The sequence below is a fragment of the Dama dama genome, chromosome 9 (genome assembly GCF_033118175.1).
Source record: "Dama dama isolate Ldn47 chromosome 9, ASM3311817v1, whole genome shotgun sequence".
Taxonomy (NCBI): Eukaryota; Metazoa; Chordata; class Mammalia; order Artiodactyla; family Cervidae; genus Dama; species Dama dama.
The window spans coordinates 55,397,930-55,410,480 of record NC_083689.1 but is presented as its reverse complement, the minus strand read 5'-3'; the positions used below and the strand labels follow the sequence as shown (position 1 = coordinate 55,410,480).

Here is a 12,551-nt window from a genome sequence, read left to right as displayed (position 1 = left end):
ATGGTATCTAAAAAAATAAAGGTCGGAGCCAAGCTCAGCCCTAGAGGAAGCGATTCTGCTCTTCCTTCCCGGCCTCACCCCCAAAACTGAAAACCTGGTCCCAGAACCCCCGCCCGGGGGACTGCATCCCTGGGAGCAAGCTGGAATCCCCCTCCCGTCTCTCTCTCCCACCAAACCAGTCTCCAAGTTCCGTTTCCCACCAACCTCCTCCGCCGCCCCCCGGGCCTACTCGGCCCGGAACTACTCGGCCCCGGAACTCAGATAAGAGTGGGCGGCCCTGGCCCGCGGGGCAGAATCTTCCGCTGAGCCGCGGCCCCTCGGAATCAGCCCCGCAGACCGAGCGCGCCACCGCGTGACCTGCAGCCACATGACCCGCGCGGGGCGGGGCTGCCGGCGCAGTCGCTGCAGCCGCCGCGGGAGGCATCCGCGTAAGTGGGGAGCGCGGGGTCCGTAGGGACGCTCTTCGCGGGCGGGGTCCGGGCGCTGCCCAGCCTCTGGTACCCCGGGGCCTGGATTCCCAGCGATCTGCTTGGACCTCCTCCCTGGGAGGGCGATGGGATTGCCATTGGGGTGGGGGAAAAACTTCGGTCGTGGGGAAACCCCATGAATCGCAGACCCAGCCACCTCAGCCTCGGGCCTTCCCACTCTGATTTGACCGCAGTGCTGGGGGAGGAGTAAACGCCCTAATTCCTGAGTTCTTTGGTGGAAACAGGATTCACAAAGCAAGGCCGGCCGGTAGGAGCACCTCTCTCTGGTACTGAGAGAACACACCTTTCCAGTCCCCCACCTACTCTAGTGATCGAAGATGATCCCGTGACCTGTTTAGTGAGGAGTTGTTCAAGGGTAGAGCATAGCATCTAGCCAGGTGAGGGTCGTCAAGAAGGGGAATGGGGGCCTGGGTCGAGCTACAACATACTAGCCAACATATTATGTTGAATACTATGTGGTTTACAGGCGTTTTCTCATTTAATATTCACCATCATGAAATCTCTCAGGTAGGTGCGCTGTTGTCCCCATTTTCACGTTAAGAAAAAACAGGCTCAAAGAACTTGGGTCCTTAACCGAGGTCCTGCAGTGATAAATAGAGGAACCGAGATTAGAACCCAGGTCTGTCCCGCAGCAGCGCCTCCTGCTGGGTGGTGGAGCCACTTGGCCCAGCTTTTTGATATTCCTGTGAACTGAAAGAGCGTTCCTCTTCCTGGCTTAGCCTACGGGCTTACCCCTCCATCCCAACCACCTACACCCCTTTCTCCTTATGGCTTACCAATGATTCTTTCTGTCACCTGCCTCTGCAGGACACGATGAAGCTCATCATCCTGGACCACTATTCTCAGGCCAGTGAGTGGGCGGCCAAATACATCAGGAACCGCATCATCCAGTTTAACCCAGGGCCAGACAAGTACTTCACCCTGGGGCTCCCTACTGGTGCGTTGTGGAATGGGGAGAGTGGGCAAAGGCATTAGGGGCTCTCAACGGTCCAGGTAGGTAGGCTCATTCAGCCAAGGAACTGCAAGGAGGGCTCTGAGGTACTGCCCCTATGAGTGAACAACTCCCCTGCGCCCTGGGCATACAAAACAGAGGACCTAGCTTCCTCTGGGGTTGGTTTTGTTGCTGCCTGCTCCTTAAGAATCCTGGAGTAGAAGAGATCTTGGTTAGGCATGAAAAACTTTGATTTTTAGGCTATATTCTCTAAATCAGCCCTGGGAGCCAAGTGCCCTTAACAGAATTAAGTCCTAATACCTTAAGACATACATTTTATGTAATGAATTAATTTCTCTTCTCTGCACCTATAGTGCTAGTAACTAAGCACCGTCTTTGGAAGAATTGAGAAGATAGTCACTCAAAGCAATTCTGTAAGGCTTAATTAAACATAGAACCTAAGTGAAAAACAGTCCCAATTTCTTTGGAGAAAAAATCAGAATGCTGCCTTTATCAGAGGATATTTTGACTCTAGCTCATCAAGGCAAATGTTCTGATTATTTCTTTCAGAGGTGGGGTGGATTTGCCTCAGTGGCCCCGATACTACTGGGTGAGTCTTCAAGCTTTTTCTATATACAGCCAAGTAATAAATATTTTACACTTCATTGGCCATACAGTTTCCATTGCAACCACTTAACTCTGCCCTTGTAGCTCAAAAGCAGCCATAGACAATACATAAATGAGCATGGCTGACTGCCAGTGAAACTACCAACACTGAAGTTTGAGCTTATATAACTTTCATATGTCATAATATTCTTTTGTTTTTTAAACTGTCCTTTAATTTATGAATGCTACAAAAGCAGGCAGTATGCTAGATTTGGCCTGTGAGCTGAAGTTTCCCCATCTCTGCTGGAGAGGTTTATGGGAACAGTATATGCAGGTGCATGTGAAACCACTAACATCCTAGACTAGGATGGGGCTACACTAACATCCTGTTTTCTAACTGTACAGCCAGGCTAGATTGGAGTCTGGGCTTCTGCTGAAACCCCTCCCCATTGCCCTGTCATTTGCAAAATAGATCCAGCCCCTCAGAGTGGTATTCAGGGCCATCGAAGACATGGCTCCTTCCTTACTATCACACTTGAACTAGCACAGCATTTCCACGTGGGTTCCTTGGACTAGTCCTTCTGTTAGATGAAGCACCAGTCAGGGATTTGGGTGGAAGCTACCAAAACCTACTCTGGCTAATTTAAGAAGAAAAGGAATTTATTGGCTAGATAATGGGGAGCTCACAGGATCAAACCAGTCAGTCCTAAAGGAAATCAACCCTGAATAGTCATTGAAAGGACTGATGCTGAAGCTGAAGCTCCAGTACTTTGGCCACCTGATTCGAAGAGCTGACTCATTGGAAAAGACCCTGATGCTGGGAAAGATTGAAGGCAAAAGGAGAAGAGGGTGTCAGAGGATGAGATGGTTAGATAGCATCACTGACTCAATGGACATGAATTTGAGCAAACTCCAGTAGATAGTGGAGGACAGAAGAGGCTGGTGTGCTACAGTCCATGGGATCGCAAAGAGCCAGACACAACGTAGTGCCTGATCAACAACAACACACAGGGCTGATGGGAAGGCTAGAAGTTTGGAAAATGGACATGACGAAGTTCAGGGGGAGGACAGGGAAGCTGTGTAGCTCAGGCATAGCTAAGACCATGTCACAGGGCCAGGCTGGTTATTTTGTGTGAATGGGGCTGCTGCTGCCATTCATTCAGCAGATATTTTTCGAATACCTGCTGTATGCCAAACTGTTCTTGATGCCAGATATACAGCAATGAATAAAAAGAACACAAATTCCTGCCTTCCTAAAGCTTAAATTATAGTGGGAGAGACAGATCATAAACAAGTGAATTAGCAAAATACAGAGTAGATTGGATGGTGATAAGAGGGAAGGAGAAAATGAAGCAGGGAAAGTGATAGGGAATGTCCAGGAAGGGTGGGAGTTACAGTGTTGGATATGGGGGCAGGAAAAGTCTCTGAGTAAAGGCCCTGAAGAGGTGAGTGAGCTGTGCAGATACTGGTAGGATAGCATTGTTGGCAAAGGGAACAAACCCCATGTGCAAAGGCCCTGAGGTGAAACTGCTTGAAGCAGGATTCTTAAGGCAGGTGGGAGGCAGCCAGGGGCCAGGTTATATACAGCTTTTGTTAGGACTGGTTATTATTTAGAGTGAAATAAGAAGCCATTAGTGGGTTATGAAAAGAATGACCTAGTTTGGGTGGGGCTTTTTTCTTTCCATCTTTTTATTTTTAGCAGTTTCACATATTCAGAAAAGCTGAAAGAATAGGTACCATTTACCTGGATTCACCAGTTAACATTTTGCCATATTTACTTTCATCTCTTGTGGCTCATGTTCTCTCTCTATACATACACACACTCCTTATAAGTGACTTGAAAGGTCCAGAGATCCTCTAAGTCTTTTACCTCTAAGACCTTTAGCACATAACTCCTCAGAATAAGGACATTCTCTTATATAACCACAATACTATTATCATACCTAAGGAAATTAAAAATCATTTCACAATGTCATCTAATACACAAACTATATTAATTTTCCCTCTAATTGTCCACATTTATTATTTGTAGTTTTTAAAAAATTAATCCAATGTCCAGTCAGGCTTCATGCATATCTAGTTTCTTAATCTACAGCAGTCCTCTTGCCTCTTTATGGGTTTATGACTGACTTTTTAATGAGACTGCACACAAGAGTTTGCTCCTCCAAGGGGAAGTCTCCCCGAACCCACAGGCTAGCCTGTACCACAGCTGACATTATGTGGTGTAATGTGACCCCTCCCCTAGACAGTGAGCTTTTCCAGGGTGGCTGCTGAGTCTGTCACTTCTCTGCATGCCCATAATGTACGTCTCACATACTGGTTGCTCAGGGAATATCGTGTTGGTAATTAAGTCTGACATTCACTCAGGTGCTAATCACAGTCATTTCAATCATCAGTGTTTTAAGTGCTAGGGATTCAGCAGTGAACAAGACAAACATAGCCCTGCCCTCCTGGAGCTTACAGTCTAGGGGGAGAATAGGTTGTTAAACTAGCAACTTAATGGATGGCAGTTGGGATTGAGCATTAGGTAGGACTTCAGATATCTGACAGGTATTCCTAGTGTAGCATCCCTCATTCATTCCTGGTTGCCCTCTGGGCTTCTAGGAGTGGGAGGCTGAAGGGGGTTCATTGCTGTGGCCTCTCTTGCAGGGAGCACCCCACTTGGCTGCTACAAGAAACTGATTGAATACTATAAGAATGGAGACCTGTCCTTCAAGTATGTGAAGACTTTCAACATGGATGAGTATGTGGGTGAGTCTTTGTCTTTCACGGTCTTACCTGATTCCAGGAAAGTCGTACTCCTCGCCTTACAGATCAGCCAGGAGAGGATTGGGGACATCTCGGAACCAGTGACATTTGGTGGTAGGCTCAATTGGTGATACCATATCCTCCAGGCCTTGGTTTCTTCAGCTATGACATGAAGCTAATGAAGCTGACTTTTTGGGCTGTAAGCATTAAGTGATATAACAGATGTGGAAGCTTCTTGTACAGAGCAGACACTTGATAAACTTTAGCATATTGCCCCCTCTGTCTCCTCCCCAACTCCATGCCATTTCTTTCTGGAACAAATGGCTGCAGGTGGGATCTGGGGTCCCATGGCTGGGGTGTGTCCCCCCGTGTCTGTGTCTGGACTTTCTACTATTCATCTTCCAGTCCCCTTCCTGCCACGTATACCAGGAGGGGAGCTGAGACTGGTGTCCGTCCCACTGATGAAAAGTGGCACCTTGGACTCCTGTCACCCTCTGTACCACCTACCATCATCTTGTAATGGTTTCACTTGAAAGATTCTTTTTTTTTTTAAGTGTGGTAAACTACACATAACATAAAACTTATCATCTTAACTGTCTTTCTGTGTACAGTTCGGCATTATGTACTTCCACACTGTTGTGCAACCAATTTCCAGAACTCTTTTCATCTTGCAAAACTAAAACTCTAGCTATTAAACATCAACTACCCATTTCCCCACCCCAGCCCCAGCCCCTGCTGCTGCTGCTAAGTCACTTCAGTCGTGTCCGACTCTGTGCGACCCCATAGACGGCAGCCCACCAGGCTCCCCCATCCCTGGGATTCTCCAGGCAAGAATACTGGAGTGGGTTGCCATTTCCTTCTCCAGTGCATGAAAGTGAAAAGTGAAAGTGGAGTCACTCAGTAGTATCTGACTCTTAGCAACCCCATGGACTGTAGCCTACCAGGCTCCTCCGTCCATGGGATTCTCCAGGCAAGAATACTGGAGTGGATTGCCATTTCCTTCTCCATACCCAGCCCCTGAAACATGCATTTTAAACATTCTTCTTGACTGAAAAATATCCTCTTTGGGAAGCCCTGAAATTAATTCTCGCCAGCCACCTGGTGTTCAAGTTGGGGTTCAGGCTGAGCAGGGTATAACTGGGAATGAATGGTGGGGTAGGAGGCATAGGGTAAGGGGCATGCTTGCTTCCTTCCCTAGATGGACCCAGTCCTTACCCCCCAGGAGGCTAGCCCACCTCTAGAGGCCCAGAATGACCCTGGCCTGCAGCCTCTGGGCATTCCCCTGTGAAAGGAGATCAGAATGAGGGCCTAGTCCCATGGTCATGAGCAGACAAGGATACCAGCTCAGCCTATCCTGAGTGGCTGGAGGTAGGAGGGCTGGGGCTCCAGCCTCCCTGATAGGCTCTTCCCTGAATGTGTCTCTGGGGGTCAGGATGTATCCTGGCATCTTTGGGAGGTGGACTCTGGCTCAGCCTGGCATGACTGAGTGCAGCCATTGCCCCACAGGCCTTCCTCGAGACCACCCAGAGAGCTACCACTCCTTCATGTGGAACAACTTCTTCAAGCACATTGACATCCACCCAGAAAACACTCACATCCTGGATGGGAATGCAGCTGACCTGCAGGCTGAGTGTGATGCCTTTGAAGAGAAGATCAAGGCTGCAGGCGGGATTGAGCTGTTTGTTGGAGGTGAGCTCGACACTGCAGCAGGTGTCCAGGGTGGCTGGAACACATGAGGAGGACAAGACCCATGCCTGTCTCCCAAATAGCTTCCTCTCTGTGCCAGTGACAGGGGTCATTTGTTAGCCTGAGGTGGCAGGGAAGGCACAGAGTGGGAGCCCCTGCTGCTCAGAAACTGTGATATGGGACATCTCCTCTTCTTCAACGTCTTGCCTAAAGTGAGGTATTTGGATTCAGACTCAGATTCTTTCTGTTCCCTAGACAGAGTTTTATGGATCAGTCATGGGAACTGGCTGATCAGTCAGACATTAAAAATCAGACTCATGTAGTTCCAAAAGACTCTACCGTCAACCCCTGCACACTATAAATAGCGATTGAACCCCAGAGTTTTGTGACTTGCCCTGGGTCAGCCAGTCAGAGCAGCAGAGAGAGGGTGGGGACCTAGGGTGTCCCTACCCTGAGTTGCCCTCTTACACTTCCGTCTGTCATGGCCTCTGGAGTCACCCACAGCGGGTGGAGGTGGGAGGCTGAAGTTGAACAGTTTTTTTACTGCTCCAGATTTAACCCTTCTTTACTTCAAAGTGGGGAGGAAGAGGCTAGGAATGCTCATGTTTTGAGATATTATAAACCTGGCAGCCCCTTTCCAGGCCCTGTATATGTTTTACTCAGTGTGACTCTGTCCAAGCAGTGGGACCCAGGACTAGTGGCAGACGAGAGAAAAGTTATACTTGGATGATCTGGGGGGCAGATGCTTTTTGAACTGCTCCCTCCTTAGCTTTCTGAGGGGGTTAGCAAGTTAACAATGTGTGTGTATGCCTCAGCTAGAAACAAGGGGGGAAGGTCAGATGCTTAAAGTGTACCTTAACTGAATGAGGTAAGAGACACGGTTTTCAAGGATTTTTTTCAGACCCTAAGTGAGGAAGGAGAGATTGTCCATTCTTGAAGTCTTGGATCCCTGGCATCGACAGGGCTGCCCCGTCTCTCTTGGGCAGGCATTGGCCCTGATGGACACATTGCCTTCAATGAGCCGGGCTCCAGTCTGGTGTCTAGGACCCGTGTGAAGACGCTGGCCATGGACACCATCCTGGCCAATGCTAGGTTCTTCGATGGAGATCTTGCCAAGGTGCCCACTATGGCCCTGACGGTGGGCGTGGGCACTGTCATGGATGCTAGAGAGGTAAGGGTGCAAGGGGTTCACAGGCCTTTCACTGGGGGTGCTAGACTTGTCTTTTTGCTGTTAATTTTAACTATACAAGTACTACCTGAATTCACTTTTATTAAAAATGAAGACATTATAAATAAGGCTAAAGTCCCAACTGAGACCCTTCTCTGTACTCTTTCTTCTCTGGAAGTAACCGTTCCTCCCAGTGTGAGGCGAAACCTTTCAGCAGTGACTGCCCAGGAAGCCGCAGGCTCCTAGTCTCTGCTTACCCAGCACCACTAATGTCAGAATATGAATTTGTACCTGCCCAGGCACTGAGGGGGCCCTCTGGTTCCCTGCCGTTGGTGGCGGTCAGTCACTGCTTGAAGGGAGCTCCCCCTGCAACTGCAAGATGCTTGTGCTTATAGCCCTGTGTGCAGAGATTCATAAATGTGGAGAAGTGTGATGGAAATAGTATCTTGACCTGAATTTAGTGAGTCTTTCTATAGAAATCTGGGTATCATTTGAATTTTTTGTGATTCCAGTTTCCTTACTTTCATTAGAAGCTTTTTCTCTTCATTTCTGATATATTCAGTGAGAAGCAGCTACAGAAATTTTAGCTTCAACTTTCCTTGCCCAAGTCTGTACACAAACATGTAAATCAGTGAAAAAGTTTCCCTGTCTAAAATGAGCTTTTGTGAAATGATCAATGGCAGCAGATTCCTGTTGGGAAACCTTGATCAGTACCTAGGGAGGTCATTTTGCTGGTTTTGGTAAATACTGTGGTTTGAGGGCTTTTCCTGCAGGTGCAGAAAGGACCTGGGGCTGGAAATTCTCTTTTTAAAAATGAATTCTGGCGTCCTGAAGAAAGAGTCACATTTCTCTTTGTGCCTCTGTTTTTTCATCTTTCAAGCAAGGAACAGTAGATCCTGCTCACAACTCCATGGTACAAGTGAATTACAATGAAAGGGTGTATGGAGAGCTATTTATAATCACTTTCCAACACTTAATATCTTGATATTTTAAGTGTCGAGGGGAGTCTGTGCCTGTTTTACTTAGACAAAAAGCATTACTCTAAGTCACATGAGCAGGTCTAATACTCTGAATTGAAAAGTGACCTTAGGGGCAGCCTTATTGGGATTCAACTTTAGCAGCCATACAGATAACTCACACCATTGCTTCCAAGGCCTCCTTGTAGGCAGTGCCAATGGTGACCCCTCTTTTTCAGTTTGTCACTGAAAACTCACCCAGCCTAGAAGCCCTGGGACCTGGTGTCAGAACAGTTGGGATAAGGTGTGGGCCTCTGTGTGCACGGCACATCTGTCCACAGGGCACTTTCACAGACATCATCAGAGGTGCCAGAAGACACAATTACGTGGTGGTCAAGAGCACGGACTCTAGGTTAGAAACGACCTGGGGCAGGCTACTTAAACCCCCATCACAGAACCTACTTCCTTATCCTAGAATGTAGGGATACTGACGCTCCCCACTTCAGGCTACTTGTATGATAAAGCACATAGAGGGTGGAGCACAGTATGTCCTGTGCTAATGACTTACAGTGACATAAAAACAGTCCTTACGATCATTTTGGGTAGCCAGACTAGAATTCAGGTGTCTAGACTTCCAGTTTCGCTGCTCTTTCTCCTCCATCACAGGCTTGTTTTCTGATCCCCAGGTAATGATCCTCATCACAGGTGCTCACAAGGCGTTTGCTCTGTACAAGGCCATCGAGGAGGGAGTGAACCACATGTGGACCGTGTCTGCCTTCCAGCAGCATCCCCGCACAGTGTTTGTGTGTGACGAGGATGCTACCCTGGAGTTGAAAGTGAAGACCGTCAAGTATTTCAAAGGTGAGGGTGAGGTGGGTCAGAGAGTAGGTAGCCAACTTCAGATGTGCCAGGAGTGAAGAGTGGATCTAGCTTGCATGCTCTGGCCACTGTAATTCACAACTGTGATTTAAAAAAAAAACAAACCCTCCTCTCAGAATACAGTTTTTTCTTCCATCCATGACTGGAAGGGTCCATTTTTGGAGACCTGCTTGCTCTGAGAAGGAGAAAAGAATGAAATGAAAGTTGGAGTTCTAGGGTAATTTGGTAAACTCCTTGCAGTGATACTGAGCCTCAGGTTTTTTATCTTTTCAGATCTCATACAGGCCTTTTACTTCTAGTCAAGGCACTGAACTGTCATGAAGATCTTTTTTCTTCTACTTTAAAGAGGACACTCACTGCTTCAAACATGAAAATCCTCATTTACTGAGTAGGCAAATAGGAATTTGTTCTTTGGTGAACAAATGGCCAACTTACAATGGCCAACTGTCCTAGAGACTGAATTTATAAAAGTCCCATGGATTCTAGCATTCAATAGGAATAACAAATTCTTTTCCTATTCTTAGGATGTCTATCATTTGGGCCCACAGAAAAATGATGATGAGTACCAGTTCTAGGACAAAATTTGAGAGCTCCTGGACGTTACTGTTGATAATGGAACTCTGCCTCTACCTGCATTAACAACTTTTGTTCTTATTTTTTGTAGGTTTAATGCTTGTTCATAACAAATTGGTGGACCCCTTGTACAGTATCAAAGAGAAAGAAATAGAGAAAAGCCAGTCTTCTAAGAAACCATACAGTGATTAGTCTGTGCTAATCCTGGTATCAAGTACCTCATTGGAACAGGCAGATCTTTCTGGAAATTGTCTTTAGGATGACAGAATTGTATTTCTTTAATCTAGTATGGTTACTCCAGATAAGTGGGCGAACTGTTCTTGGCTATGCAGCGTGGAGTTTGGTCATGGAGTTTAGCTACTTGTTTGTAACTTACTCTTTAATCAGGAAAAAAAAAATCCATAATTTTGATGTCTGCCCCACTGACTAGGGGTTTTTAGCTTTTTGTTCTGTCTCTGACACTGTTCACATGTATACTACATTCCCATCAGTAAGTTCTACCATGTGCACTGATTCTCAACTGGGGAGGGAGTTAAGGGCTTATATATATTGGATAGGACCTCTTTGGAGAGTCTTGAAAGTCCCCCTTGAACAGACCTGCCCCTTATTTGAGAATCACTGTTTTAGATTAAGGAATAAACTAAAATCAGTATGAGGAAGCAGTCCCTTTGGTCAATAACAGAGGCCATGGGAAGGAAACTATCCCTTCCTTTCTTTTCCCCATTTTTTTCCCCCCACTCTTTGAGTTGGCCCTTCCTTGAACTCAGAGGACTCTGAGGGAGGATTTGGGTGGGTGGGGCTAGAGAGAAGGCTTTCTCTGATAAACTCAGAGCCTAAAGGGACCCACCCACGTCACACTCCCCTCCCACAGGGACCTTCCAGCACTGGAAGGCGGAACATTTTCCCCACCAGAGTCCTGTGTTTTGTTCCAGAGTCTCACTGTGGAACCTCTCATACACATGGACGAGGTCCACAGGGGCAACAGACACTGTCAAATTCAAAGCTGTATTCAGCCAAAGTTATGGGGCCAGGGCAAGCAGCTCAGTTGAATTTAGAAACACACAAGTGACATGTTCTACACCCCTAAGAGCTGAGTGCCAAAAACATACCAACTTCTTTTGAAGTTGCCCAATATTCTTTCCCCACATAAAACACCCTATCCTAACCCTCGTGGGCTCCTGTGGCATGGCCTCATGTTTCCAGAACATCAGGAAACACAATGCTTTTGCCCCTTTCTCCTCTGTTCCTTGATCACAAAATCAGTCCACTGCTCTTTCCTCTTACTTCTATGCCTTGACGGTTTGGATGCTGCCTCCTCCTCCCTGTTTTTGTGCCAGCTGGAAGCTGCTGCCACCTCTTTTCTGGGAAAGATCTTTCAGAGCCTGGCTCAGGCCTCTCTTTAAGCGCTGTTTTTGGTACCAGTGTTTTACCTTTAGCTTTTATACGTGATTGTGCTGCCATTCGGTTTTAAGCTAGTGGATCAATGGACTTGTTTACAATGTGCTATTTTCTATTAAATCCAGTATTTTCAAGTAAAATGTGTCATTTGTGGACTTCCTCCCCCAGAGGTCAGAAGCTGGCCTGGGTTGATATTTCTATGTTTTGAGAACAGCTAGTGAGTAAAGCATCACACTCACTCCTCATAGCAGCTCAGCAGGAAGTCACAGTCACAGCAACTGTTGATCTCTTCTTCAAACACCAGAGAGGAAAATAACCAAAATATTTCACAAAAATGAAGTGCCTGTGTGAAAAAATGGTAGGAATGAACAGATGAGCAATAAATGGTCAGATTCTGGGTCTGCTTGACATCCAAATGAATATATGCCTGTTAAATAGAATAAGGCAGACTTGTGACCAGGAGGGATGTATCAACTGCAAGGTACGGAAAACAGGTTTTAAGTTTTTTTAAGTTAAAAGTCAATACAGTGGAACATCTTGGGTAAACATAACCAACTGAGGTATGAATAGAAGTTGAGAGACAGGTTTACTTTTTTAACAACTGTTATTAATATATGCGCCCATAGGATTCACTTGTTTTAAATATAAATTCAAGGATTTTTATTAAGTCTGTGGAGTTGTACAATTCCTCACCATAGCCCCTTCCATCATCCCCCACAGCTCCCTAATCCTACCCCAGCCCAGGTGACCACTCATCTGCTTTGTCTCTATAGATTTACCTTTGTTGGACATTTCATATATAAATGGAATCATACAGCATGACATCGTTTGGGTCTGGCTGCTTTCACTAAGCATAATATTTTGATGTTTATCCATATAATATGTAGCAAACCATCCATTCCTTTTTATTGCTGAAGAGCATTTCATTGTATGGATATACCACATTTTGTTTATTTCGTAAAGAAGGGATTACATTATAAGTAGGCAATGTTGATAGGAAAAAAATCAGAATGAAATGAGAAAGGATTTAGTGATGAATGCTAAACGGAGATGTCTATATGAACTCGGGATCTTTAAAAAATATGTCATGGGAAAAATGTCTAAAAGAGTGGGTAGAT

General features: G+C 46.3%; 2 protein-coding genes across 3 annotated transcripts in view; one reads left to right on the top strand and one right to left on the bottom strand.

Moving 5' to 3' along the window:
• Window positions 1–424, bottom strand: part of LOC133062894 (uncharacterized) — a 62,580-nt gene extending 62,156 nt beyond the window's left edge. The window contains exon 1 of the mRNA XM_061152245.1: window positions 205–424. Within this exon, the coding sequence (XP_061008228.1) occupies window positions 205–424 (220 nt within the window). The remainder of the gene's footprint in view (window positions 1–204) is intronic.
• On the top strand, window positions 300–11,573 carry GNPDA1 (glucosamine-6-phosphate deaminase 1). 2 transcript variants are annotated; one of them, XM_061151595.1, is made up of 7 exons: window positions 300–428; window positions 1,296–1,425; window positions 4,675–4,776; window positions 6,280–6,462; window positions 7,446–7,630; window positions 9,270–9,444; window positions 10,127–11,573. In XM_061151595.1, exons 2-7 carry the CDS (start codon window positions 1,302–1,304, stop codon window positions 10,225–10,227), a joined length of 870 nt encoding a protein of 289 aa, XP_061007578.1. In that variant the 5' UTR covers window positions 300–428; window positions 1,296–1,301; the 3' UTR covers window positions 10,228–11,573. The 2 variants fall into 2 exon arrangements, with proteins under 2 accessions (XP_061007578.1, XP_061007579.1); XM_061151596.1 differs by lacking the exon at window positions 300–428 and adding an exon at window positions 578–735.
• The last annotated feature ends 978 nt before the right edge of the window (window positions 11,574–12,551 follow it).

Excerpts from the sequence above, each read along its gene's own strand:
- GNPDA1 (XM_061151595.1), top strand. The coding sequence starts at position 1,302 with ATGAAGCTCATCATCCTGGACCACTATTCTCAGGCCAGTGAGTGGGCG. Across the intron at positions 4,777-6,279 it reads CAACATGGATGAGTATGTGG|GCCTTCCTCGAGACCACCCA; the intron begins GTGAGTCTTTGT and ends ATTGCCCCACAG. Across the intron at positions 6,463-7,445 it reads GATTGAGCTGTTTGTTGGAG|GCATTGGCCCTGATGGACAC; the intron begins GTGAGCTCGACA and ends TCTCTTGGGCAG.